Here is a 27,797-nt window from a genome sequence, read left to right on the forward strand (position 1 = left end):
TCCCAGGGTGTAGATGAGCCTCAGTGTAGCCCAGATGTAAACAGATGGAAAATAGCCCTGACCCATTCTGACCCCCAAACCAATGGAAGTTTAGAAGAAATCACAGAACATGGGAATGAGGAACAAATGCACCTCCTCACACCCCTCTCCAAAGGTGGTCTGGGACCAACCAGCTGCAGAGGTTCTGGCACTCGTTATCCCAAAAATACCAGAGCATCCTCTCCTCCCTGGACAGGCAGGACACTCCACCTGCCTTCACAACACTCCATCCTCTTCATTCTAGCATTGGGCTCCTGCATCCCACCGAACCGGGGACCATTTTCCTGCAGTGATGGAGCCTGTGGCTCTGCCAAATGCTGCAGCACCCGAGCCGGGAAAAACCTCCGCTTCCTTCTCCTCCAGGCAGGCACGTTCCAGCCGTAATGCGGTGGGTATTTATTATGCTGATTCCTCAGAACGCGAGGGCTTAACTGCAAATTACAATCAATAGCCCAAATCCCCTCGGGGCAGGTTCATCATTTAGCAGGCGCAACCAGAGGAATTCAAAACTATTTGCCAGCCATAAATCCTCTTCTCCGCAGCCTCCCCAGCCGGCTCCGCGCCACTCGCGATGGCTGCTTGGGGTGACCCTTGTCAGCATTTGAGACAATTAAGCTGTCACTGCGGATCGTGACTCTTATATACGGCCCTGAGCAGCACTTTGAGATGTCACCGTGATGGGGTGAGGGGAGCTGGGTGAGGGGAGATGGCTGAGGCGAGCCCGCTGCAGCAACCATCTCTTATTGAATTAAATGAATGTATTTGGAGGCAGAGTCACTCTTTATTACCTTGCAAACGATTCCTGACTAAATTAAATTATAAGAGGAGTGTTCAGCCAATCAAACCTGCTTGATTGCCTGGAACAGGCATTTTAAACAGAGCACGCCTTGAGCCGTCGCTGGGTGCAGCGCTAGAGGGAGGGTGGCTGATGGGCTGTGGGGAAGCTGATCCACCCTGCTCCACATCTGGAGTGCTGCACGGCTCTGCTCAGGCAGGGGAATGACCCCAGGAATGGGGCAGGATGGGCACAGCCCCCTGGGAACAGCATGAATGAGCCTGGAGGCAGCTGGAAGAGCAAAGGAATGGCAGGAGCACAGAGCATCAGCAGGGCTGCTGAGGGCAGCTTTCTCTGAGTGTCACCCAGCCAAGGCTTTCCTCCTACAGCAGAGAAATGCAGGGTGCTGCTCTTTTGGGAGCAAATCCACAGCTCCTGTCTGTACCTCCAGAGCGCCAAGGAGACTTTGATGACATTTCCCTCCAGCAGCTCCCCAGTGAGGGGCTCTGGTCAATGCATAAAATCCCAGAATGGCTTGGGTTGGAAGGGAGCTCAAAGCTCATCCCATTCCACTCCCTGCCATGGGCAGGGACACCTCCACTATCCCAGGCTGCTCCAAGCCTTGCCCTGGGACACTTCCAGGGATGAGGCTCAGCTTCTCTGAGCAGCTTGGGCCAGGGCCTCACCACCCTCACATGGAAGAATTTCTTCCTAACACCTCATCTGTATATCCTCTTTCAGTTTAAAACCATTCCCACTTTTCCTGTCAGTCCATGCCCTTGTGAAAAGTCCCTCTCTACCTTTTTTATAAGCCCCTTTAAATACTGAAGTGCTGCAGATTCCATAAACCCCAGGAGGCTCTGGTACAACCCTAATGCTGCAGCAGATTTCCCCCTTGCCCTTCGGATCTTTTCAGGACTTGGAGATCTTTTGGAGGCAAACTCACTCCAGCATGAACTGCAACGTTTGCTGCTTTTAACATAAATGCTGAACAATTAGGGAAGCTCCTGGAAGAAGGAATACTGCAATTAAATGGTGCATTTTCAAATGCAGCTATAAACTTGCTGCCAAAAAAGCTACTCTCTCTGAAAAAAGGAAGTTGGCTTCTTCTAGCTTAACTATTTTTACTTCATCCCCATTCCAATTTTAATCATGTATCTGTTCATTTTGAACAGGATAAAATGCCCATTTTCCTAAATGAAGCTAATTAGGCAGAGGGAGCTTTAACAATGATATGCCAAAATCAATTTGAAACCCACACTGAGGTAGCACCAGCTATTCAAGGACAGGTTTTAGCAGGTAACACTGTGCATTTCAGCCTCACACCAAGCACCCTCCTGGCTCCCAGCACTACCTGAGCTGAGGATAAGGCCCTGTCAGCAGTTCTGGTTGCCCGGCTCTGTGCCAAGACTTGGCAGGCTGCAGGATTTGGATGGAAAAGTCAGAAACTCGGGGACAAAATGAAACCAAAATTAGTCTTTGTGAGGGCAACTCTGCCTGTGTGACCTTCACGGGAAATGGGAAGGGTGAGTTAATGTGCTGGAACAGCATTCCACCCAGCTCACACTGGGAAGGGCCAGCTTTCCACTGTCAGGCAGGGATAATGTGGATAATTTGGAGTTTGTTCTCCACTCGCTGCCTCCGTGATCAGGATTTCCTCTGCACTCCAGCTGTGAACAAAGCCAGGAAAAGGGAAGGGAACTCACAGAGTTCAAAGTCACCTTCTTAGCCTGGGCACTGTGTATAGTACCTACTTATCTCCCATCACCAGTCTCTTGCACCACTTCATCTTCTATTGCCCCCTACATCTCCCTGTGACAGCACACAGGATTCCCCAGGTGGCCAAAGGCAAAAAAGAGAGTTAGGAAACACACCAAGCTATCTACCCACTATTCACATGAAATAACAACTTTTTATTTTCTCAAATAAAATAATCCTTCCATTTCTGCTCGATCAGGTTGTGAGGGGTTGGGAGGAGCAGGGAGGAACCCTGCTCAGACAGGTGTCATACCTGTCCTCACAGTTCTGCATCCACGCCAGACTGAACCCTTTTCCAATGAAAGAAAATAAAAGCTATTGGCAGCTCTTGATTCCAGAAGGCAAGAACTGTCCTCTATCAGGCACTCTGAATTGTTTAGCAAACAGTATTCAATGGAAAAGCATGATTACAAAAATCCCAGATTTCTGATGAACAATATCCAGACAAGCAATGTTTAACAGGGCTGGGGTGAAACTCATGGCATGGGGTGGTACCTTGAGCTCCAAAGAGCTGTGACTGGAATTGAGGGGCATGCTTGATTATACCTCTACCTTGGGGACTAAAGGGCAGGACAATTCCTGCCCAACAAAGGAGGAAGCTCCCAAGGCAGCTCCTTAATGAGTGAGATGCTAGAAGTGAATCCTCACTGCAGACTACAGCTCTTGGATCATACCCCACTGCAGATAGGCCAGGCTAATTAACCATTACCAGTTTAATTTCTCATCTCTCAGTACCAGTTGGACCAGGATGTCCTACAAACCCCACTGAAAGGCTATGGAGAGGCACAGAGTGCCAGGTTTTAATGTTAATTGAGGTGGGACCATTAAAAATTGGGGTTGTCTCAGCTGCAGAGACATGTCCAGCAAGCAGGGGAGGGAGAACTCTGATTCTGTTTCAGATCAATGCTTAAATTAAGTGAATGGATAAGCAGCAAAGCATCAGCAATGTTTTCTCAGCCCAAAGCAAAGGGCCAGATTTTTTCATACAAACTCAAACACTTCCCACTGGGAATGCACACAGATTCATGTGCAAACCCTACAAAGGGGCAGGACACTGCTGGCTGTGAAACTGTGTCCTAGAAGAACTGGCTCCTTTTAAAGTTTTAAGAAACATCACTTGGCCTGAAATGCTGCGAGATGGAAACCTATCTTCCCCATCCCCACCTGCAAACACAGTAGCCTCATCTTCTGCCTTTCTCCAAGAGAAGGAGCTTCACAGAAGCTTTCTTGGCTCTGGAACACATCTCCCTTTTTCTTTCCTTTTTTTTTTTTTTTTTCCTTTTTTTTCCCCTTTTTTTTTGGTGTGTTTTGTTTTGTTTTTACATGATCAGTTCCAATTGTGGTGATTAAAGACAAGGCCAGGCACCAGCAGTTACTTCTTTACAATCTGAATGACATCTTCATGCTCCATCATATGGGTTAAGCCCACTCTTTGAGGGCTGTACTTTGTGCTTGTCCCCTTTGAAGCAAAAAATGGGGAGAAGGGTTAGAAGACCAATCAGAGACATCTGAAGACAGGGATTCCAGTTACTAACACTTACCCACACCAAGGCATACTTGAACTGGCTGGCTAATGATCTGTGAATCCGATGGCACTGCAAGACAGACAGGCAGAAGCTGAAGTATTTACATGACACCACTTTGCAAACAACTTTTTGAATACCCAGGAATTGAAAGAAACTCAAATCTATGCCAGAATTTACAATAAAGACTTTAGGAGTTAGTTAACAGCACCTGAAACCATACAGAACAGACACAGGAATCACCAGCCCACACAGAGCCCCATTCCATTGCTTCCATGTGCTTTTTCACTGGGCTGCATTAAATAATTACTGTTTAAAGCTTTTATAGCAGCTGTGAAAGAAACCTGAGGCAGATAAAATTGATAAAGGCAACAAAAGGAGAAGCCCAACCAAACACTGACATGTCCTGAGCTTTATGAAGCACAAATCACAGCAGGTCCAGGAGGAACTGCCTTCTGCACACAGGGAAATGTAAAAGATGCAGAAAAATTACCACATGTTCCACAGAGGCCCCTTTCCGTAGAATAATGGCATCTGTAAAGTCTGGTCTCTCTGTGGAGAAGCAGATGGGGGGGAAAAAATCACTGGATTTCCATCAAGTTGTGTTCTAAAATGCTGACACCATCTCACGTCACCTTGTGCTTACTACTCCCAAATTCCTCCTTCCTGCTCCCAGACAGAACAGGGATCCAGGACCTAAAAGCATCAAATCAGCTCTCTACTACCCACAAGTGCAATTACCCACTCCACACAGTCAGCAGCTTCCTCACAACCCACCTGATCTAACTCCATCCCAAACCCTTGGCTTAAGAGAAACAAAACCACCCAAGACAAAACACACCTGCTCAAGGAAAACCAAAATCCCCAAGATTTCAGAGCTTAACAAGCTCAGAAAATTCCTTGATCTCCTCACATCCCAGTTCAGCTGTACATAACCAAACAGAGCAAGTTATAGATGTGCCTTCATCATTGGGAGAAGCTGCAAGTGGCTTATAAAGCAAAAAGAGGATCAAAGGCACCTCCAAAGGCAGGGGAATCACCCAATTTCTTGCAGCAGGAACAGGAAACTTCTTCTGGGTTGTGATGGGCTGAACAGTTCATCACAGTGTGCACAACAAGGAAAAAAAGCTGTGAACTTGCACACTTTATATCCCTTATATCATGCAAAGACTATGAAAATTCAGCTCTTGTAAAATACAACAGGAAGGCCATGGTGGGATCCACACATGGCAGGATCAGACAGAGAAGGAAGCATTCCCCAAGATGATTAGGGAGGGTGTACTTCCAGCATTTCCAAGGCCACCAGCCCTGCTGGCAGCCTGTCTGCCTTCCATGAGCAGCAGCAGCATTTTTGCCTTTCAAACCTTCTGTTCAGCTCGTGGTCACTTACGTCCCCGTTTCTTGGTGTAGATGCAGGTGAGTGCCAGGTATTCCCAGAGCTTTTCCAGCAGGTAGTCCAGGTTCAGCTTCATGCCGCAGCTGCAAAACACCAGGCTCATGTTTACTGCTGTTGTGATTTAGGGATCCAGAAGAACAAGGTGAAATGTCTTTAATAAAGTGCTGGAGAATGAGAGGCAAGTATTCAATGAGGCAAGGAAAGGAAAAACACAAGGTAAAATGACCTTAGACTGAAAAAGAGCAGGGTTAGATTAGATATTAGGAAGAAATTCCTTACTAAAGGGGTTGAGAAGCACTGGAACAGGTTGCACAGAGTCTCTGGCTGCTCCATCCCTGGAATTGTTCAAGGCTAGGTTGGATGGGGCCTGGAGCAAATTGATCTGGTGGAGTCCCTGCCCACAGCAGGGGATGGGATGGGATGAACTTTAGATGAGCCCAAACCATGCCATGATTCTAGAACGACGAACAGCTTTGAAGCAGCAAAGCCCCAACAGATCTATGAGCATTTCTAAGGAAAGAAGCCAGATTGATTCTGTCCTGCAGACAGCACAGAGAAGCCAAGGTGCCTGCCTCTCCAGGGAAAGGAAATCTGGGAAAAGCTGCACAGCAGCTCTGCTTCTCACCCCAGCAGCCCTGGGAGAAACTGGAGAAAGGGGTGTGAAATGAGCCCCAGACCAGGCAAACCAGCAGAAAAGGCAAGGTGACAGCTCCTACCTGATGACGACACTGTGGGGCCTCCGAGCAAGACGATCCACCTCCTCCATGGATATCTGGTCAATCTTGTTATAAACCTAAACCAAAGGGAAAACAGCACAGCCCTTAGAAAGACAACTCAGCAACATGTAGAAATGACAAGGTAGCTCCAGCACCTGAAACAGAAACATGGATCCTCTCAGAAGATAAGCCAAGACTCTCAGTAAAACAAACTATTAAAATTCAGAAGCCTGAATATAAATTTTGGCCTTTTAAAATTCTCCCTTTGGGATGACTCGGAACATGTTCTCTGGTGTCTTTGATTTCACACAGACCTAGTGGCTACAAACAGAGCCCTAAAGGGACCTCTGGCACACAAGGGACCAGATGTGACAAGTTAAGCACGGAACTGGCAGTAGGGGAGTCTGAGGCTCTGCACGTGGGAGCAAAGCCCCAGCCAGCACCAGGATTGGAAGCTCTGCTGCTCCAGGGCAGCACCAGCCACAAGAGGGCCCAGGGAACACACACAGCACAGCTGCACATCCAAAGCCTATAAAAAAAACTCCCTGTCGAGCTGTTTTCCACCTCCTAAACCCCAAATCATTACTGTTTTAGGAGCCAGGAACAGGGGCATGGAGTAACAAGACAAGGGGGAATGGCTTCAAATTGAGAGGGCAGGGTTAGCTGGGATATTGGGGAAACAATCTTCCCTGTGAGGGTGGTGAGGCACTGGCACGGGTTGCCCAGAGAAGCTGTGGCTGCTCCTAGATCCCTGGAAGTGTCCAAGGGCAGGCTGGATGGGGCTTGGAGCAACCTGGGATAGTGAAAGGTGTGGAATGAGATGAGCTTTAAGGTCCTTTCCCACGATTCTGTGAAGTTCCAACATTTCCTTTGGCACAGAAAAGAGATGCTGGATGTGACAGAAGCCAGGCTGCCCAGGATACTCACATAGAGGCACGGCATGTAGACCCTGTTTCCTACAATCACATCAATGAACTCATCAGGGGAACAATCCTCTCTGAACAGGACCTCAGCGTTGAAGATTTCTGAGGTGGACACTGTCAAGGCCCAAATCCCAACACACCACAGGGGCTGAGCTCCCTGCTGACAGCCTGCTGCCAACCAGTCAGCACCAAAGTGACACCAAGGCTGTCCCACAGCAGGAAGCACTTGAACCATGATGGCTTAAGGGTTTCCCCTTTTAGGAAAGGATACTGTATTCGTGGAGGATGAGCTGAACCAGCTTCTCAGAGCACTGAGTCAACGTGACAGTGGAGTTGAAGGAGATGCCTCCACCCTTCTTGGGCTGCAGGAGGCAAAAAACCAATGTAAGAACATTCTGCAAAACCCTCAGCCCCCTCAGCCTGTCCAACACAAGGCGCAGCACAGAGTGAGCCCAGCTTTGAGCAGGCAGGCATACTAGCTGTGCATCCAGGAACTCAGGAAACCTCACCTTGAAGTAGATATTTGGTTTGCTTTTGTTCAGCCGGATTCCTACAGATTCCAGTTCTTTCTCCAGCAAGGCCCTGCAGGGACACAGCACTTGTGAGGCTGGGGGTGGCCAGGTGACACCCAGACCTTTCCCTTTTTGACTCTTGTGTTGATACAGCCCTGCCACAAGCTTTCATTACAGCCTAAAATGCCCCTAATGCAGGTCAGAGCCTGTGGTGGAAACCCAGGTTGACATTCCCATCTCTTGACAACCATGCTGTAAGAATAGGAATGTCACCCACTCCAGTCAGTAGGGTGCTTCTCATGGAATACAACCCCCATCTCATACTCAATCATTCAACTCCTCATTCCCCAGGTGCTCTCCACAATCCCTCAGGGAGCTGGCAGGTTTTCTGGGCACATGGGAAGCCCAGAGCCTGGCCCACACTGACCTCTGCACCTCACCCTTGGTGGCATCCAGCATCATGATAACAACATCTGCTGTCCTGGCCACAGCGATCACCTGCCGGCCTCTGCCCTTCCCTGGGGAGACAGGAGGTGGGTGCACATCAGCAAGAGGAACCAGCTGAGTTCTCTGCCACATGGGCACTCCTGCCCCGTGCAGCAGCTTGAAAGCAAGGAAAAAGATCCTGCAGTGCTGTTGTGGTTGCAGTCAACTGCTAGGAGCCCTGGCAGCAGCTGCAGGCAGCACAGAGAGCTCAGCAGGAAGGAGCTCAGTGCCAGAAGGTGCCTTAGGAAAACAGAGGCAACTGTTCTGGTGATCCAAGGGAATGGCTGGAGCTGTGTCAGGGAGGGTTGGGTTGGATATTAGGAAAAGGTTCTTCCCCTAGAGGGTGGCTGAGCACTGCCCAGGGAATGGGCACAGCCCCAAGGCTGCCAGAGCTCCAGGAGTGTTTGGACAACACCAGGCACAGGGTGGGATTGTTGGGGTGTCCTGTGCAGGGACAGGAGTTGGACTGGATGATCCCTGTGGGTGACTTACCAGGTATTCCATGACTCCCTGATTTCCTAAGATATTTTCAGACACAACCAGCCAATGAGGACAATGACAACACAGAGAGACAAAGCCAACACCTCTTCCCAGAATCAGGAGCCATGGGAGGACTGGCAGAGACTCAGGGAATTACTCAAACAAGGTTTGTGTTTAGCTGTAATTCCCTCTCTGCCTCTGCAGCATCTTTCTATAGATTCCCTCAGTACCAGAAAACAGATGAGCCACTTAACACTCAGGCAAGGAGGTGAGAAGTGACTGGCTTGCTTTGGCTCCCACCTCCAGAAAACCATCTCTGTGCTACATATAGACCCTCCCGTGGGCTCGGGGATAGGAATCGTGCCTCACATAGGATCAACGACTCCAAAATTTGGGAAGACAATGTAGGAACTCTTGGCCCAGGAAACCTGTGTATATCTGAGACATCCAGGGACACTACTGAGGGCAAATCCCTCCTGGACATGAACAGAGACGAGCCAACCTTGAGCTGCTCCTTCGATGATTCCAGGCAGATCCAGCAGCTGAATATTGGCTCCTTTGTACTGAAATGGAAGGATGGAAAGTTGAAAGCTTTTTGCAGGGCACCTGAGCTGCCCCAAAAGCCCCAAACACGTGCTGGGGGGGAAGGGGGGGGGAATCCACATCCTGTGGAGAGTGGAATTGGATGGAACTACAGGCCAGGGGAACTCTGCACAAAGTTCATGGCTGTGTCCTGAGGCAAATTCCAGAGCTATGGGCTGTGTTCAGCAGCACACACAGCTGTACATTAGATCCTGACTCCCTAAAGCACCCCATGACTGCAGCTGGACAACGCACCAGGAAATCAGCACAGCAGTCATATATTCCCAAGTTGGGGGAACAGAAAGGAAAAACAATCCTTCTTTTCTTGGTCTAACGAGAAAATTCAATAACAAACAAATGTCAGATCTCTTAATGTGACAGATCAAACTATTCAGGTGTGCTGCAGGTCTTACAGCACCAGCAAAAAAACCAGGAGACTTTCATTCCTAGGATTTGCAGGGCATTGGCTCTCTAGCTGTTGTTGCAGCTCACAGCTGTGCTTGAATGTGTTACAGTAAAGTCCTTTTCCCATCAATACAGTTACTTTCATTATTTAACTCCCCTTTTCATCCTGACCCAGATTTCCTCATTACTCTTGGACACTTTTCAGTTTGATGCTCTTTATCATTTGCTTTACTGATGGATGCTGAGGTCACCACTAATAAAACCCATCAAGGACAGGAGTGACTGCATTTTGTTTTGAAAGTGATCACAGCACAGATTGCCTCTGTAAATCTTCATTAAAAACAAATCTGTCAAGATTTGCAGCCAGCTGGTCACTGGCACTGACAATGGTTAAACAAAATTCAGTTGAGAATTGTTGTATTGCTCTGATCAGTCCAAGAGTAGCACAAAAATCCTGATCACGAAGCCAATCCTGTAGAGTTCAGGGAAGTGCTACATCAGCACTCAAAAATTTAAAGCAAAAATCAGCTTTGGAGATCTTTGGCTGTCTCTGCTCCTTAGTGGAAGCACAAGTGGTGCTTAGTGGCTGGTACAAACACACATTTACACAGCTGGAGGAGAATTTCTTACTTCTATGACTCCTGGGATGCAGGTCAGTGTGGTGAACTCGTATGACGCAGCTTCACTGGCGGTTGAGGTCATCAGACTCAGAAATGTGGACTGAAATGCAGGAGATCAGCATCACCAGGCAGGAAAATGAAAAGGTTCAGCAAAACAAGCAACACCAAAGTGCTCCTCAGGCTGTGCAAGTTCTGTTGTGGCTGTTTCAGGCACAGGGACTGAGGTGGTGACACTGTCACAGGACTGAAGTGAATCCTGCATGCCCCCCTTTCCTCAGCAGTGCTGGGGCTGGGCAACAACAAATTCAGGCTGTTCCCACAGGGCAGAGCACACAAAATGAAGGAGTGTTTCCTCGTCTCCAATCTTCAGCTAGATCACAACTATGGAATGGTTTGGTTTGGAAATGACCTCAAAGCTCATCTCATTCCAGCCCTGCATTGGGCAGGGTCATCTTCCACTATCCCAGGGCGCTCCAAGCCTCATCCAACCCAGCCTTGGACACTTCCAGGGATGGGGCAGCCACAGCTTCTCTGGGCACCCTGTGCCAGGGCCTCCCCACCCTCATGGGGAACAATTCCTTCCATAAATCTCACCTAAATTTCTTCTCATTCAGTGTGAACCCATTCCCCCTTTTTCTGCCACTCCAGTTCCTGACAAAGAATCCCTTCCCAGCTTCCCTGTAACCTTTTCAGATAGTGGAAAGTGCTGTGAGGTCTCCACACAACCTTCTCTTCCCCAGCCCCAACTCCTCTCAGCCTGTGTCCACAGGGGAGGTGCTCCAGTCTTCTCTCCAACCTTGTGGCCTCTTGCTCCAACAGCTCCATGTCCTTTCCATGCTAGAGACACCAGAACCGTGTGCAGGACTCCAGGTGGGGTCCCTCAAGATGAGCTTTAAGGTGCCTCCCAAGCCAAACCATTCCACGGTTCTGTGACCCCAAACCTGCCCTGCAGCCCCTGCAAAGCACAGCCTGGAGACACAGTGAACCCTCCCAGCCCCTGACTGACCTTGCCCACAGAGGGAAAACCAATCAGTGCCACCCGGGCATCTCCTGATTTCATAACATCGAAGCCCTCGCCCTTGGCAGCCGGGGATTTGGAGGGTTCCAGCAGCTGAGCTCTGTACTTGGCAAGCTTTGCCTTCAGCAGGCCCAGGTGGTACTCGGTGGCTGCAATGACACAAACCCAATAGCTGGTTGGCAGAAAGGCTGCTGGTGGCTCATTTCTGGGAATGAGAACTTTCCTTAAAAGAAGCGCTTATGGATCTTGGTCAGTATCTTAACCACTGCCCCCGGGTGTTCCTTCCATCACCTTTGGAAACCCCTGGGCATTGACAGTAAACCTGCCAGGGACCTGCACAAAGTCAGAGTGGAGGGAAACAGCCAAAAAATTCCCAGGTTAAAGGAGCAAGGCAGAGGGAGAGCAGGTGCAGGAATGAAAAGAGCCAGTTCAGGAGAGAGAGATCACAGGAGGAGCAGCCCCTCATTACACCTGGTCACATTCAGCACTCCAAAATGACCAGATTATTTTCCCCTCCTCTTAAAGACATTTAACTTACAGCTCACATGTGTGAAAGTACTTTACTGTCTCATTCTTAGCAAAACACTTGAATTTACACCTGAACCAGAATAAAAGGAAAGTGGTTGTCTCACTTTGTAACAGGTGAGGGCATGAAACCAGGAGCTTACAGGTTTATTTCTGTAATTTACCACTAAAGCTCCAGCAGCAGCTCTGGCAGAGCCCACGGGGAGCCCCCAGACACTCAAACACCAGGAGCCTCCTGTGCCAGCAGGACTTGAGACGTCTCCCATTCCCAGCTCCAGGGGGGCTGCAGCACAGGGCAGGAGAGAGGGCAGCCCCCCACCCTCACACACACCTCCAGCCCAACTCTGCTCTCCAACCTGCCCCAGCTCCCAGCACCCCCGATCCAGCCCTCTGTGTCCCCAAAGACCCCCCAGCTTCACAAACCATCCCCATCTTGCCTTTCCCCCAGCCCTGACCGGCACTTCTTTCACAGACCCCCCGTGCCAGACCCCACAGCCCCGAGCCCCCGCAGTCCCTATACTCTCTGTCAGCCCCCCATAACTCGCAGCCCACTTGACCCCCAGACTCCCCACAGTCCCCAGTCCCTTCTTCCCTCGGACCCCTCTCAGCTCCCCCATAACTCACAGACCACTCGTGTCGCCCCACAGCCCCTCACACCGCCAGCCCCCAGCCCACCCGCCCGCCCTCCTCCCGGACTCTGCCCGCCCGCTGTCCCCGCGTCCCTCAGCCCCCGGCCGCCCTCCGCACCTTTGTTCTTCTGCGTGCGGGCGATCTCCTTCTCGATCTCCGAGATCTTCTCTAGGATGCCCATGGCGGGCCCCGCTCTGCGCCCGCCGGAAGCGCCGCCTGCCCGGCCGTCCGTCCCCGTCACACGTCCGGGCCGCACAGCACTGCGAGCTCCGGCCGCGCCCCGAGCTCCGCGCCCTGCGTTCCGCCCGCCGCCGCCGCGGGTGCACCCAAGGGTCCCCAGGGAGGTGACCCCGGTGGCGGCGAGAGCTACAGGAGGCTACGGAGGGACAAGCTCAAATGGAAAGGTCTCAGAAAGCAGTGGAGGTGTTAAGGGGAGCCCCCCCTCCCCATTGGGACTGCCTGCTCCTCTAGTTAAGGCTGGATCCTGAAAGGACGGTGAAGCCGGGAGGGGATCGGCCTCTTCTCCAGGGCAACCAGCCACAGGACACGAGGAAACAACCTCAAGAGGGCCAGGGGAAGCTCAGGCTGGACATCAGGAGGAGTTTCCTCTCGGAAAGATATTGGAACAGGCTGTCCATGGAGGTTGGTGGAGTCCCCCCATCCCTGGAGGTGTTCAGGGGATGTAACACACAGTGCCACCAAGTGAAAAGGTGGGGATCAGTCACAGGCTGGACTCGATGCTCTCTCAGGGGTCTTTTCCAGCTTTAATGATTCTGAGAGCCTGTGAATTAAGGCCATCAGAAGCTGCTGGGATTCCTGGAGAAGCTCTCAAGGGAGGAGATGAAGCACAGCAATCCCCTGGAACCAGGAGGTGCTGGGGTGGACAAACGCACACGGACACAGATCCCTTTCAACAGAGTTCATATTTAATGTGGATGTTGATCGCTCCACAAAACTCCTCCTTGGCCCCCACATGGACACCCTCTGCTCCCACAGAGACAGCCTGCTGCAGCCAAAGTGGTTCAAGAGACACCACATCCACTCTCCCGAGCCCAAACACTCCATTTGTCACCTCTGCTCCCCCAAATCCTCCTCTGGGCCGTTCTCTCTCACCACATGACGACGTACAGAACATCTCCCCTCAACTCAAACAGGTCAAAGAAAAGGAAAAACCAAAGCAAAGGCCTTTGAGGAGAGAAAATCCACACACCAACAGCCCCTGCAAAACCTTCAGCTCCACAACCTGCTCTGCACCTGCCACACATCACATCCAGACAGTTCTGGATCTAAGCTGAAATTCCCTTCAGGATGGTGGGAAGAAGGCAGGTACAGAGCACGATGCTCTTTCCACACCCTTCTCACAACATATCAAGTCTTAATAAAATACCAACTTCATTGGTTTAGGGATAGTTACACGTGTTAAACACCCCCAGGAGCATCCTAACTCGGCTTCTGCCAACAAACAGGGTTAATTCAACTAAACCATACCAGAAATCCAAGTGTTCCACTGGCACTGACAGCCCTGGGGAGCACAGGAACACTGGTGCCACCACCAGCATTGTACAGACAGCTCCAGAGGGCTGGGAAGAGCCGTTGGAGCTGGGTCCCTGCACTCACACAGCACCTGGGAAGGAGGTTTCACCTCCACACTTGCTCACAGTGGAGCAGCACCACTGGTTTTCACCTCTAAAACCAGGACATCTCCCAGCACCATCCGTGAGGAAACCCCACTCTTCAAAAGGGGCTGAGTTTCTCTGAGAGGAGCAAAATAAAACAGGAACACACTTCCCAACTGCTCCGCTCACAGCCCCAAATGGCCTCAGCACTGTCCCTGCACATCCTCCAGCAGCAGCCAAGGCACCTGCACACACTCCCTGTGGAGGGCCAGGTCTCTTCCTTCTCCCCCAGGGATCTCTCTCCACGTGTGCCGGGGAGAAGGATCAATCCACAGAGAACAGCGCGCGCGAGGCGGGCGAATTCCGCATCATCTCCTGAGACCGGCCTGGCCACTTGTCTGAGCACTCAAAATCCCAACTTGGATTGGGATCTCTGAGCCCTGAATCCTTCCTTGTTAAGGCTTAAACAAGTGATAACTGCTGCCAAAAAGGAAGTTAGTTAAAAAGAAGAAAAACCCAAAGTACCTTGCCCGGGCATGCAGAAGCTTCAATTCCCACTCCCGGGTGGAAAATCCATCCTCAGCACCAGCTGTGCCACATGTCTGCTTGGAGGAAGCTGTGCTTTAAAACAGCCAGAAAAAAAGGCAAACTAAACTCTCCCAAAGCCCCGCAGGTGGGGCTGACAAGGTAAAAACATAACTGAGGCCAAGTTTTAAAGTGTCTTTAAAAAACCAACCCACACGCATACACACACACACACACACACACACACACACACACACGCACGCACACTTTGGCACAGGAGCCTTAAGTTATGTCACTTGGAACATTCGGAGTCAGAGGGAGCTACTGGGAAGGGTTTTTTTTTTAAACTCTTTTCTTGTTTTTCCTTGTAGAAAGCTGTCAAGCAGTGATGGTGAAGCATGAAAGGGGAGTACAAACGCTGAGAGGTCCCAGGGCGACTCTGCTCAGCGCTTGAGCTCCAGTCACATTCCCAAAGCTTAGCTGGATACATGGATATAAAAACACAGACATTCCTGGTTTTCAATGTGAAAACAGTAACATCGAGTACTTGTGCATTTGCCATAGGGTCCTTTGGAAAAGGAACCATAAAAATATATTTTTTTTTAATAAAAGTCTTTTTTTTAAAAACTTTTTTTGACTTTTTTTTTTTTTTTTTTTTTTTTTTTTTACCCTTAACTTAAGTAAAGAGCAAATATACACCTACAAGCAGAGTTCAGATCCACTTTACTGAGAGCCTGGAAGTCCGTACATCAAATTAATTCCCAATGGCATATCCAGACACCGGAACAGCTCCCAGCTCCAAAGGGCCGGCGTTCCTGAAAGATCTGCAGCTCCAGCTAACCTTGTTAGCCAGCAAAGCCTCATTCCAGCCTTACCTCAGCCAACACTCTCCAACAGACTCCATAGCTGAGCCTCATACCCAGGGCCTGGCTCTGGGAGCATCAGAGCTGGAAATCTACGCAAGAAACTTGAATCCTGGTGATTTCAACCCACTTCAGGATATAACAAGGAAAATATAAGCCTTGAGCTTACATTTCCTTATTACTCAGAGGCCAGAGCACTGATTCTAGCTACTGAGAAACAGCTTCCAGAGGAGCCAGAAGGAACTTCAGTGACAGAGAAAAGAGCTGTGCAACAAGAAAGTGCATTAAAGTAGCTTAAAACCAGAGTAAAGATCAAATGGCCACTCGACAGGAGGGAGAATCAAGCTCCAGCAGCTCCTCAGGCTGGGTGAGTTAACATCCAGGCTCTCTCTCTCTCTTGAGTCCAAGGGGCAGGAGAGAAGCGTGCATTCCCGTGCTCCCACAGGGACACAGTTCTCCTGGCAGGCCATGCTCTCCTGCCTGGTTGCTTCTGGGTGCTATCAGATGTGGACAGCTGTCATCGGAACTCGTAGATAGGAGCACTGTGCTCGGGAACGTGCGTTAAATTCAACGACTGATACCTGCCAGAGGAGAAAGAGAGGGAGGAGAGGATTACATGGAGCTCCTGCTGGGCAGCCACAGAGCAGACACTGCTGGCTGCTCTTCTCTCCCCCTTTACAGCCCAGTTCAGGCACCCAACACCCGCTTCCCACAGTGCCCAAATCCTCACAGGAACTCAGCATTGTTCATCACTCTACAACTCCCTGACAGGAGGGTGCAGCCAGGTGGGGTGAGGCTCTTTTCCTACACAGCTAGTGACAGGACAAGGGGAAACAGTCTCAAGTTGTGCCAGGAGAGGTTCAGGTTGGATATGAGGGAAAAATTCCTCAATGAAAAGAGTGGTTTAGACCCGGAGTGGCCTGCCCAGGGAAGTGGTGGAGTTACCATCCCTGGAAGTGTTCAGAAATCAAGCAGACATTACATTTAGGGTTTAGTGGGAATAGTGGTATTTAGTCAAAGGTTGGACTCGATTTTGGAGGTTTTTTCCAACCTTAATGATCCTGTAATTTCCACTCTGGTCCCTCTGAGCCACCTGCAGCAAGGCAGCCTTCCAGGTGGGCTGACTGTGGGGGTTTTTATGGACTCCCTTTGAAGTTCAACAACTTTCAAGTTCAAACAGTGTTTGCTACAAGTGCAAATTACACTCCAGTCTTTCAAAGCTCAGCTTGAGAGAATGTATCTGAAAGCCTCCTGGTTCCTTCCCTCCCCCTGAGAGCTTCCAGCCATTCACCTGCTGCTCATGACAATGATCCAAGGGAAAAGAGCTCTCCACAGCAACTTGTCTCCAACAAAAACCTCACCAATTAGCTTTGACTGTTCTCTTGTCTTAACAGCAACACACCAAGGACCTTGAAATACAAAGCACTGGCCTGACAAGATTTCTGCCTGAAGGGAGCAACAGCCAAACTGTCCCTTAGGAGAGAGAACTGAGCTCCCTCACAGCACTTCTCCAGACCCTGTATCATCTTCCCTCCTCCACCCTGCCAGCCAACATTTCCTCCCTTTTTCCATAAGGGCAGCGCTTTATACCACACCAATGGACTGCACCAGCCTGCTCAGGCCAGTCACAACCCACAGCCCTCCCTTCTGCCCCAAGATCCAACCACCAGCCTGAATCTCCTGCCTGGACACTCCCAAGGTTGTGGACAAGCAGGAGAGGAGTGACAGCTTGGTTTAGGAGGCAAGAAACTTCCTTACCATTCTGAACTCCTATGGTAGTAATAGCCCTCTATAGATGCTGCTGACTTCTGGAAGCAGATGTAATAGAAACCAGCAAAGGAAGCACCACTGATGTCCTTGATGGTGTGATCTGGGACTAGGAACTGCTCCTGCATGCAAAACATAGGCTGCATTTTAAAATGTTGGTCAAATACAGCCCCACTCCACCACAATCTGCCCTTCCAAACCAAATATTGGCACCCACTAACATTAAGACATTCTTGACTGAGCACTCCCTGCACTCTCAGCAGGCCAGAGCAGAGACCAGAGTGCCCCTTCACCATCTGCCACCACAAGCACTTCACAGGGAAGCAGATAACTGAGAACAGAATGAGTTTTAAGAGTGCAGGAGATCAGTTTCAGCTCAACACCTGTCCCCTGCAAACCAGAAGCCCACTGCAAAACTGGGAGTCAGAGCCTGAGCATGAAGAGAAGGCTCCAGAGAGTTCTCACTGCAGCTTTTCAACACTTATGGGAGCTCATGGGAAGGCTGGAGAGGGACTTTCCACAAGGGCACGGAATGACAGGTAAAGGGGAAATGGCTCCCCACTGCCAAAGGGCTGGGTTAGATGGGTATTGGGAAGAAATTCTTCCCTGTGAGGGTGGGGAGGCCCTGGCACAGAATGCCCAGAGAACCTGTGGCTGCTTCATCCCTGGAAGTGTCCAAAGCCAGGTTGGACAGGGCTTGGAGCAGCCTGGGATAGTGGGAGGTGTCCCTGCCCACACCAGGAGGGTGGAACAAGATGAGTTTTAAGGTTCCTTCCAATCCAAACCAGTCCATGGTGACTCTGTGATGATCCCAGCTGAAGAACAGAGCTGCAGACTGGCCAGTCTGCATCAAACACAGGCCCCACACAGGGACTGGATCCAATTCTCTCATCCTCTGGAGCATCACCAAACAAGATTTTCCTGTTGTGTTTTTAGCCATGACTGCAGCCCTTAAGGACACAATTAGCTGGCTAGACACGAGTCACACTGGAACTTGCAAGAACAGTGGGTTTTGGGGTTGGCAGGGCGAGATCTTTCATTAAACAATCATGGCTGGAAAAGCTCTCAGACACCTCAAGTCTCTGTCAGTGCCTTGCAAGCAGCTCATCAGAAAGGAGACAGGCAGGGTTTACCTTCCATCTCATGAAGACGTAGTCCCCATTTTTTAGATCTTCATAATCAAAGTCATCAGAGTTAAATGTTTTTGCATACTGGTAAAAAGCCTGGAACTTTCCCTGAAACAAACAAACAAACAAACAAAACAAACAAACAAAAAAGTATGCTTATTCCAGGAATAAAACTTCTTGTACCAGCTGCTATTTAGAAAGGAAATCTACTGACACTCACAGCAATATCCAGCCTGGCTGGAGAAGCTCTTGCATTTCCACAGGAAGATATTTTGACAGAAATCTAACAAACATCAAAGCTTGGCAAACAACAGCCAAGCTAAAGGTGGGGACGTGATCAGGTGGCTGCTGTGGCCTCAAAACACAACAGCAGGTACATTCTCCCCTGAGAAGAGACACAGGTACCAAGTGCCCTACCCATGCTAGTGGGATCCCTTTCCCTTTCTCCATTCCATTTTGCAACAAGTCTCCAAAAATAAAGAGTGTATTCTCTTAGGGGGTCAAGAGATGGGGATTGCAGCTGCTCCCTTCCAACCCCATGGCCAAAAAGTGGAAAACAAGAGATCCCCTCCCTCGTCACATATCACATCTTGCTGAAGAGACCTCTATTTGCAAAGACCCCAGCGGGAGAAGGAGGGAGACAGCCAGAAAGGAGAGATCTCCAGGCCTTTCTGCCAGCTCTTGCATGGGCACACACTGCACCTCTCCTCCAAACCAGCAGCCAGGCCCACCCTGTGCCCCAGATTAATTTACCCAGTGTTTACGATCCACGTCCTCGTCGGCGTCCCACTTGCGCGTTAGGAACGGGTGTTTCTTACTGATTATCTCGCCCTCGAAGAACGTGGTGAGGGTTGGGTACTCCTGCCAGAGGGGAGACAAAGGGGAGGGCACAATTGGCACCTACAGACACAAACCCAAGAGCAGACAAAGCTCCACGCACTCAGCAAAAAGCATCTCCCAGGGAGAGCTCTGGCTAATATGAGGCTGCTGCTCCCACACCTTGTCCTGCCCCACATCTCTCCAAGGCTGACTCTCCCATACCCACAGCCCCCATGCTCCTATTCCAGCCTTTCTCTGCCCCTCTCCTCCCTTTACGAAGCCAGGAGTTGTGTCAGAGCTGGGCTGTGGGGAAGGGTTTGGAACACAAGGCTGATAATGAGCAGCTGAAGGTGCTGGAGTGGCTCAGCCTGGGAAAAAGGACCCTCATTCTCCAAACCCCCTGACAGGAGGGAGCAGCCAGGTGGGGGTCAGGCTCTGCTCCCAGGGAACAAGGGATGGGACAAAAAGAAATGCCCTCAAATTGCAGCAAGGGAGGTTTAGATTGGGTATAAAGAGCAATTTAAAAGAGTGGTTAAACATTGCCCAAGGAAGTGGTGGACATGGCTGTGTCCTGGGTCAGTGGTTGGACTCAACCATTTTAGAGGGCTTTTCTAACTTTAAATGATTCCATGAAGCTCCCAGCTGGATAATCACCTGCGACATTTACAGCCAGCACCATTCCCCAGCTGATACCCTGTGATCAAACCTACAACATGCTCTACCTCTCCACTTCCTATTTCTGGCAACAGCTTCCCCCACCCCACTAGGAAAAGAAGGAAAAAAAAAGCCTTTACACAGCCCCTTTTTGTGTTGTTTTGTAGTTAACACTCACCTCTGTAAGGCCTTTGATCTTCAAGTATCCACAGAGATAGGAGTTTTCCATATCCACATGCTGGAAGAGAGTGCAAAGTCCAACCATAAAAATCAGCATGAAGGTGCATGCTTGATCCAAAGCAGTTTCTAACCTTTCCAAGGATAATTTCTGCTCCAGTTAGTACACACTGCCCAGCTCACTGCCCAATATTCACACTGCCAGCCCTATTCCATGATAGGAACCACCTGGAAAGATCATTTGCAGGTGCCCAGCTCACCTCTGGCAGCCTCTGTATCCCAGGCCTGCTCTCAAGGCAACACCCTCTGCCCAGAATTCTCCAGCAGGAAGCAAATCCCCTTTCCAGCCGGAAGGGATCTGACTCAGGGTGTTCTCCAAGGAAAAGCATCTCTGGAAGAATCACCCACACCCCCAGCATTCTGCAGGAGGCCCTTCTCCTAAATCTAAAGCTTTTATGCCACCTGTATTTTCTAAATCTAAAGCTTTTATGCCACCTGTATTTTCAGTTATCAGCCTGCATCTCTCTACTCCTGCCGTGCAAGGATTGGCCTGCTCCTTTAAAAGCAGGGATTTCCCAAGCTCTTCCCTGACATCTCCAAATCCACTTTCAAAACACACAGCGAGTTATTCAGGGAAGTGCAAACCTCTTCTGTAAGAAGATAGATCTTCTCCACCTGTGATCAAAGCACAGCAACGTTTCCCCGAGCTCAGCACAGGGAGAGCAAGCAGTCCCCTCTCCTCAGCTGACACAAGCAAAACAGCCACGTTTTTAACACAAAAGCAGCGTTTTTAAGCACAAAAAAAAGCAGCGTTTTAAAGCACAAAACCACAGCCAGCACCTGCGAGGTGGCAGCGTGCAGTGGAGCTGAGCAACCATGGGATGTCCCCACCACAACAAAATCCCACCAGGAGCGTGGAGAATCGAACATAAAAACACCCCGCCGGCTTGGAATCATCACAGAACCACCGAGGTCGGAAAAGATCTATGAGATCATCCAGCCCCATCCTGTGACTAATTCACCACCCTGTCAACCAGACCAATGCCACGTCCAGTCTTTCCTTAAAACACCTCCAGGGATGGTGACTCCACCACCTCCCTAGGCAGCCTGTTCCAATGTTTAATGGCCTTTTCTGTGGAGAAATTTATCCTAATACCGAACGACAGGGTGATGCGGGTGCTGTCGCAAGGGGCCGGCAGGGCGGGAACGGCCACCGCGGCCTGAGCTGAGCGGGGTCCCCCTCTAGCCTCAGGCCGCGGTGGCCGTTCCCGCCCCGCCAGGGCCCGTCTCGCCCCGCCGCCTCCCTCACCTGCATGACGACCTCCACCTCGTAGGCGTTGCCTTTGCTGCGCTGCTGCCCGCGGAATTTGGCCCCGCTGTACAGTAGCGAAGTGGCCACTCCGGGCTGCGCCGTGTTGATGGGGGGCGGCGGCACCAGGCTGCTGGCGGCCGCTCCGGTAGCAGGGGAGGAGGCCGAGCTCCCCGCCCCTCCGGCGCGGCGCCTCTCGCTCCGAACCGGCATCTCGGGGGGGTCCCCGGGCGCCAGCGTGGCCGGGGCCGGGGCGCGGCCGGGGGAACGCCGCCCGCTCCGCTCCGCTCCCTCACACCGCGGCCGCCTCTCTGGGTCGGGGCCTCCCGGCAGCGCCTCCGCGCGCTCCCATTGGCCCCCGCGCGCGTGCCTGGGGGGCGTCCCCTGACTCTGACTGGCTGTTGGCGCGGTGCCGGGCGTTAATTGGTTGTGAGGCCGCCGGGCGCTGCTGGGAAGTGTAGGTTTTTTATCTAGGCGGCATGGATTGGTTGCGGCCACCAGAAATATGGCGGCGCCCAGGGAGCGGTGCTGAGCGCGGTCGGGACAAGGTTGCTATGTCGTCTGTCGCGATGTGGCGCGGCTGTCGCCGGCTGTGGTGGGCACATTCTCCGCCCGCTCGGCTCCCCCGACCGCCTCCTGCACCTGCCGGGAGCTGCCTGGTGGGGCCATGTGGGCGCCGGGCCTATGCCCCGCCGGCAGGTGAGGGAGCACCGGGGCGGCTCCGGCCCCGTTTTGGGGAGGGGGAGTCATTCTCTGGGAATCCTCATCCCGGGGTCACCCAGGCCGGGGCTGGGATCGGTACCGCCTCATAGGGACCGCGGTCCCCAGGGCCGCTGAGCGGTCCCGGTGCTGGGACTCCCGCCTGCGCCCTTTCTCTGGCGTTAATGTGTGTTTGGAGCGGGCCAAGGTTCACTGGCAGCACGGCCGAGCCTGCACTGAACCAGTTTGTTACACTTGTTTCTGTGTTTTGTTGGGGTTTAGGGATTTTGAGGGAATGAGATTCAGACGAGAGGGTTCAGGTATGTTCTTGTTCACGTACCCCGTCCAAAGACTTTGCTGGAATCGCGGGGGCTTGAAACGGTAAAATTAATCTTATTTTGTCGGAGGTGAGGCTGCAGAGTCGCAGTGACTCATGGCAAGGTTTTGGGAGCCACTGATGAGCCTCGAGGCTCCTCTGGGGTACACACACTTCAGTCTGTTTTTAGGACTGTGCCTAAGGTGCTCTCAGAGGCCCCTAAGCCTGCAGGTCACCGAGCCTGAGCAAATCCTTCCATTTCCCCAGCGGGAATGTGCTTTTTTTTCGCGTGGAATGGCAGACCTGCAGCCTGACCTGCTTGCTGTGCCCTTCATGAGACAGATTTATGTGTTTGGGATTTACAACCTGGTTGCTGTTGTCAAGGGAATGGCTCATGGGTTCTTCTTGCCTTGTGGGAGGGATGTGAGCCTTTGGAATGTGTGTAATCCTGCTCTCACGTGTTAGAAGTGCTGGTAGCGAAGGATGCTCCTCCTAAAATGAGACCTGAACTTTCCTCAGGCTCACCTTATTGGTGGGGCAGGTATATTCTGAGCTGGACTGGGATGTTGGGGGGTTGCAGGGAGAAGTGTCCTTCGGGGATTAATTTGTGCAATGTGACTGTAGTTGTAGAATCTGGAAAGGTTGACCTTGAGGAGTGGTGGGACAGGTCTGCTTTGGGAAACCAGCCCTGCCACACTCTGAGGCAGCTGAGCCCCCAGCCTGGCAGTGGTTAGCTGGTTCTCTGTGCTCCCTGGCTGTGCACAGCAGCACTGTGGTTGTTACCAGTTTCCTGGTGCTTCCCTGCTGAGTGGAGCTCACAGCTTGGAAACTGTGGATGAAAGGCTGGATTGTTGTGGCCAGGCCACCTTGACAGCACCGAAGCTCTGTGTGTTCTGAGCTGTGATGGCGTGCAGGGGAAGGGGCTGAACATTCTCTCTTTGTCCTCTGAATGTTCTCTTTGCCCTCTGTTTGTGTCCCCAGAGAGGAAGAGGTTCTACCAGAATGTGAGCATCTCTCAAGGGGAAGGTGAGTGCAGCTGCCAGGATGGGATGGAGGGGCTGATCCCTGGGAGAGGTGTCATCCCCCCATGTGGCATCTGCAGCCCAGGCTATGCCAGTGACATGTTTGTCACCATGTGCTGAGTCCCCTCCTCATCTGCAGCAAAGCTGCATGGTGGGAAGCAGCTTCCAAGACCAAGTGTATCCAAGTGATGTGGGAAACCTGAGTATTCCTGGTCCCTTGCTCCCATCAGCTCCAGCTCTGGATCTGCTCCCACTGTGGGGTTGTCTGTTGTTCCTTAGTGCCTGCTCCTCTTTGATTCCCCAGGATTTCTACTCTGATTCCCCAGGAGGCTTTGAAATAAACCTGGACCACCGAAAGCTGAAAACACCCCAGGCCAAGCTCTTCACGGTCCCCAGCGAGGCCTTGGCCATTGCAGTGGCTACAGAGTGGGATTCTCAGAAAGACACCATCAAGTTCTACACCATGCACCTGGTGAGCATGGAAGGGTGGAATGCTGAGAGCTCCTAATGCAGAATGTAGAGGCCGCAGGTTGTCCTGCTCCTAATGAGCAGAAAGTTAGGACTTTCTCTAGGGTGGCCGGGTGCCTGTCTAGAAGGAATCTGTGTCACCGGGGGAACTTGAGAAGGGGCTGGACAGTGTTACTGGGAGTAGTGAGGGGCAGGAGGAAACAGTGACCTCTGGAGCAGTCCATGGCCCTTCTTCCCTGCTGCTTAATGGGCTATTTCCAGAGATTCTGAGAGATTTGAGAAGATACCTATTACATGAGCCATTTTGTGGCCCTGCACCTCTCAGTTGTTCATCTGCCACAAATCCCACTGCTTCTTCTTGGCATTGCACCATGGAAACTGCTGCTTTTTCAAGCCTGGAATAACAGCAGTTTCAATTGCCTTTATCCCCAGACCACTCTGTGCAACACGGCGCTGGACAACCCCACGCAGCGAAACAAGACGCAGCTGATCCGAGCGGCTGTGAAGTTCCTGGAGACAGACACAGTCTGGTATGAGATGGGGGCCCAGCTAGATTTTGGAAAGAGGATTGGGTAAAGTGAGGGAAGGCATCTGCTCTCACCCAGTCGTGGCATGGCTCTGATCTGTGCTGGTTTTTGCCTGAGGGTTTGAATTAGTTTAGATCAGTCCTGCGTGTGCAAACCTGGTTGGAGTCTGTGCACCCAAAGAAGGAGCATTGGATTTGGTCCTCTGTTGAACTTTGTTTTGGATACCTCCAGGCTGGGCAAGGGTGAGACCAGTGGGAAATGAAGATCTTGGAGAAAACATCTTTGAAAGGCCTGTGGGGATCTGTCAGCCAGTCCTTGGTATTCCTGTGCTAGCACAGATAGCTCAGACTACTTGTACCAGTCCCAAAATGCCCTTCATTCCTTAAAGTCCCCATGAGCTGTAGGATCAAGCCTGTTCATGCCCAGGCTTCTGTCCCAGCCTCCAATGGCAGCTGCACAGTTCCTATGGAGAGAGAGGAACAGGCTTCCCCCACCTGCCCTTGTAGCTTTGGTCAGACTGGGGTGGCAGGGAATGCTGAGCTGAGACATTGGGCAAGAAGCAGGAGTGGCCTCACACAGAGTTGCAGTGGGGTTTGTGCCTTCCTCTAACTGTTAAACCTCACTTCGGTCCATGGCTTGGGGTTACCTGTAGTTTTCAGTTGGATGGTTCACTGCTCTGTTTTGTAGTAAGACAGAATTGTCTTTCCTGGAATAAGAAAAAGCACTGAATTTGAGGAAGAGCTGGGGAATTGTTCCCTGTCACTGCTGCCTGGGTGGACAACAGCAGGTCCCTGTTCAACTTGCTGTGGTCTGGTGGGTCAGTGTCCTTCCCAGTGATGTGTCCCAGCCTGGGAGTGACATCCAGTGTGGTTTTGTTCTGTGATGTCCCAGCTATCGTGTGGAGGAGCCTGCAGCCTTGGCAGAACTACAGAAGAATGAATGGGATCCTGTGGTCTCCTGGGCTGAGAAAAGGTGAGAGCTCAAAGGGTTCCTGGCTGCTTAAGGCCCTGCCCAGCTGAGTCCAGGAGCTCTGATGCTTGTGACTGCCAGGACCACAAGCTCCATGAGCCCTGGGCCTTTCCCCTGGGCTTTGCTAAGGGTTTGGGTGATCATTCCAGGTACAATGTGACAATTGGCTCCTCAACCAGCATCCTGGGGCCAAACATTCCAGCCAGCACCAAGGAGACCTTTGTCAGCCATCTGGCATCCTACAACATGTGGGCCCTGCAAGGTGAGTGGGGCTGGGCTGGGAGCTCTGTGCTCAGGCTGGGCCAGTGAGGAGGTGGTTCCCCTCTCCACAGGGCAGGAGAGTGAGTGTCATGTTTTTCTTCTGCTCCAAGTGTGGAGGTTTACGTTTTAAATCTGCAGGCCAGGCCCTGACCTGCTTTTGTCACAGGATTCTCTTCAGTGCCACTGGTGTTCAGGATCTGACTGTACTGTCCCATGAGCTGCTTGCTCTACCTTAGCACAAATAACTTCTTTAATGCAAGGCCTTCTAATGATTTAATCTCTAGCTTTGTTGTTACCAGGAAAAGAAATCAGGCTTAGTACTCCAAAGTGCCCACACTGTGCACTGTCCTCACTTTTTCATCCTTATATCCCACTTAATCTTGCCTGAATCATCTGAATGACACCAAAAGATAAAGAAAGGAAGGGAGGTTTGCTTTGCTCCAGACCTGAATGAGCAGCAGGCAGTGAAACCCACAAAAGACAAAGAATGCTTGAGCCTGGATGTATATCTCTTCCCTTTGCACTGGGAAGGGTTGTGGCAGAATAAAAGGAAGTAATGTCCAGGGCATGGCCTTTGTCACTGCAGTGGCAGGGCCAGCACAATGCTCTGTGCCTGCTGTTACCCACAGATCTGAGTGCTCAGGTGCAGGTGGGAGGATCACTGCCCCTCCCTGAGGGGGTACCACAGCCTGTCTGTCTCTTCAGAGCATGTGAAGATGCTGCTGTAATGCTGCAGAAAACAGCCATGAATCTTGTTTGGTTTGGGTTATTCCCTTCCAGGTATAGAATTTGTAATCACCCAGCTGAAATCACTGATTCTGTCCATGAGCCTGATTGACAGGCACATTACAGTAGAGAAAGCTGTGCTTCTGTCTCGCCTGGAGGAAGAATACCAGGTAAATTATGTTACAAAACAGCCCTATAATTCAAATAGCAATAATCTCAGCATGACAAATGCATCCCCCACCACAAATAACTGGCAGGGGAAGTGCCTGCTATAGCAGGAGACGTTCCACTCCACCAGTCTCTCTGTCTGAGAGTGTTTTGGAGCGTGCTGCTGCAGAGCAACACCACGGGCACACCAGCCCAGAGTGCTCCCAGGGCTGCCAGTTTCTTTTCACAGAGCCCAGATGGCTGCTTTTTCTCCCTCTCTAATCTGAAGTGCAAAGTTGTGGCTGGCTTCTCTTGCTGAGGGTTATCCAGCCTGGAGGCTTTGGTAGACACCAAGATATCAAGCTTGCTGGAAATTAGCCCGGTGTGAAGCTCTCCTTGTCCCAAAAGTGGCTGAAGTTGGGAATCTTTTCATCCTGCCGTTAAGAGGCTTTGCCTCAGAGCCCAGTACAGATGAAGCACATCCTCATCTCGAGATATCCCTGCCTCAGCAGTCGAGGATCATCTCAGTTCCTGGTGGGGGGGGTTACCTGTGCTTCACAAACATGAGAAGGCAAGCTGAGAGTTGCTGAGGTGCTTTGAGTATAATCCATCTTCCTCCTCTCCTTCAGATTCGGCGCTGGGGCAACGTGGAGTGGGCCCACGACTACGACCTGTGTGAGCTGCGTGCTCGCACAGCAGCTGGGACTCTCTTTGTTCACCTCTGCTCAGAGAGCTCGACTGTAAAACATAAGCTGTTGCAGGACTGAGACAGCTGGGCAGGGCACAGAAATAAAATGTCCAGCTGGGAATTGCTGGCCTGACCTAGTGGATGGGTAGCCACCTTCTTGCCATTCCACTTTTCCTGGGATCAGCTTCACGCATTGTAGTTTTGTGGGCAACTCTTCACTTGGATTGCCTGCTGCAGTGCAGCACACAAGGAGGAAAGGTCAAGGTGAGTTTCCTCTGAATCCCCAAGCCAGCAGCTCCATCCTTTCCTGGTGTCTGTAACTCATCAGAGGAGCTCCCATGGAAGAAACAGCTTCCTGGGGAGGGCACGGCACAGACATACCCAGCATATGCCACATGTCTTCATAGCTGCCAGCTCCTGACACACACTTGTTATGGAAATCTGAAAGCAGACTCTACTGCATCTGTTGTTCATCCCTCAGCGTGCCTGTCTGTAACATCAGGGTCTCTGTGTTCCATTAAAGACTCGCCCCTGTGAGGTACCAAAAGCGGTGTGCCTTTGTTTTAGTCACCAAACTGTGGGGTGGGCCCTGAGCTGCCTGGTTGTGGGCAGGTGCTGGGATGGCTCCAGCTATTAAAAATCACAGACCAAAGCAGACACTAACTACTGTGTGAACCACTCCATGCAGCTGAGGAGGCAGCAAGGAGACACCTGTGTAGTCCTGGAGCT

The 27,797-nt window shown here is 51.3% G+C and overlaps 3 protein-coding genes across 5 annotated transcripts; 1 reads left to right on the top strand and 2 right to left on the bottom strand.

Moving 5' to 3' along the window:
* Positions 1–2,707: 2,707 nt before the first annotated feature.
* DRG2 (developmentally regulated GTP binding protein 2) lies at positions 2,708–12,612 on the bottom strand. The gene is made up of 13 exons (XM_083872422.1): positions 12,506–12,612; positions 11,222–11,382; positions 10,226–10,315; positions 9,111–9,171; positions 8,070–8,160; positions 7,640–7,712; positions 7,402–7,492; positions 7,135–7,232; positions 6,208–6,284; positions 5,486–5,574; positions 4,589–4,647; positions 4,114–4,167; positions 2,708–4,031 (listed from the first exon to the last, which is right to left on the bottom strand). The coding sequence occupies exons 1-13, from the start codon at positions 12,567–12,569 to the stop codon at positions 3,945–3,947; spliced, it is 1,095 nt and encodes a 364-aa protein (XP_083728548.1). The 5' UTR covers positions 12,570–12,612; the 3' UTR covers positions 2,708–3,944.
* Positions 12,613–15,235: 2,623 nt separating this feature from the next.
* GID4 (GID complex subunit 4 homolog) lies at positions 15,236–21,550 on the bottom strand. Of its 2 annotated transcripts, none has more exons than XM_083872615.1 (6): positions 21,246–21,550; positions 19,938–19,997; positions 19,040–19,147; positions 18,293–18,394; positions 17,151–17,281; positions 15,236–15,973 (listed from the first exon to the last, which is right to left on the bottom strand). In XM_083872615.1, the coding sequence occupies exons 1-6, from the start codon at positions 21,456–21,458 to the stop codon at positions 15,910–15,912; spliced, it is 678 nt and encodes a 225-aa protein (XP_083728741.1). In that variant the 5' UTR covers positions 21,459–21,550; the 3' UTR covers positions 15,236–15,909. The 2 variants fall into 2 exon arrangements, with proteins under 2 accessions (XP_083728741.1, XP_083728742.1); XM_083872616.1 differs by lacking the exon at positions 21,246–21,550 and adding an exon at positions 20,197–20,340.
* Positions 21,551–21,748: 198 nt separating this feature from the next.
* On the top strand, positions 21,749–27,615 carry ATPAF2 (ATP synthase mitochondrial F1 complex assembly factor 2). 2 transcript variants are annotated; one of them, XM_083872504.1, is made up of 8 exons: positions 21,749–21,944; positions 23,242–23,286; positions 23,609–23,754; positions 24,183–24,280; positions 25,169–25,249; positions 25,396–25,508; positions 26,288–26,403; positions 27,010–27,615. In XM_083872504.1, the coding sequence occupies exons 1-8, from the start codon at positions 21,800–21,802 to the stop codon at positions 27,145–27,147; spliced, it is 882 nt and encodes a 293-aa protein (XP_083728630.1). In that variant the 5' UTR covers positions 21,749–21,799; the 3' UTR covers positions 27,148–27,615. The 2 variants fall into 2 exon arrangements, with proteins under 2 accessions (XP_083728630.1, XP_083728631.1); XM_083872505.1 differs by lacking the exon at positions 21,749–21,944 and adding an exon at positions 22,164–22,264.
* The last annotated feature ends 182 nt before the right edge of the window (positions 27,616–27,797 follow it).

The sequence above is a fragment of the Zosterops lateralis genome, assembly GCF_965231275.1.
Source record: "Zosterops lateralis genome assembly, chromosome: 15".
Lineage (NCBI taxonomy): Eukaryota > Metazoa > Chordata > Aves > Passeriformes > Zosteropidae > Zosterops > Zosterops lateralis.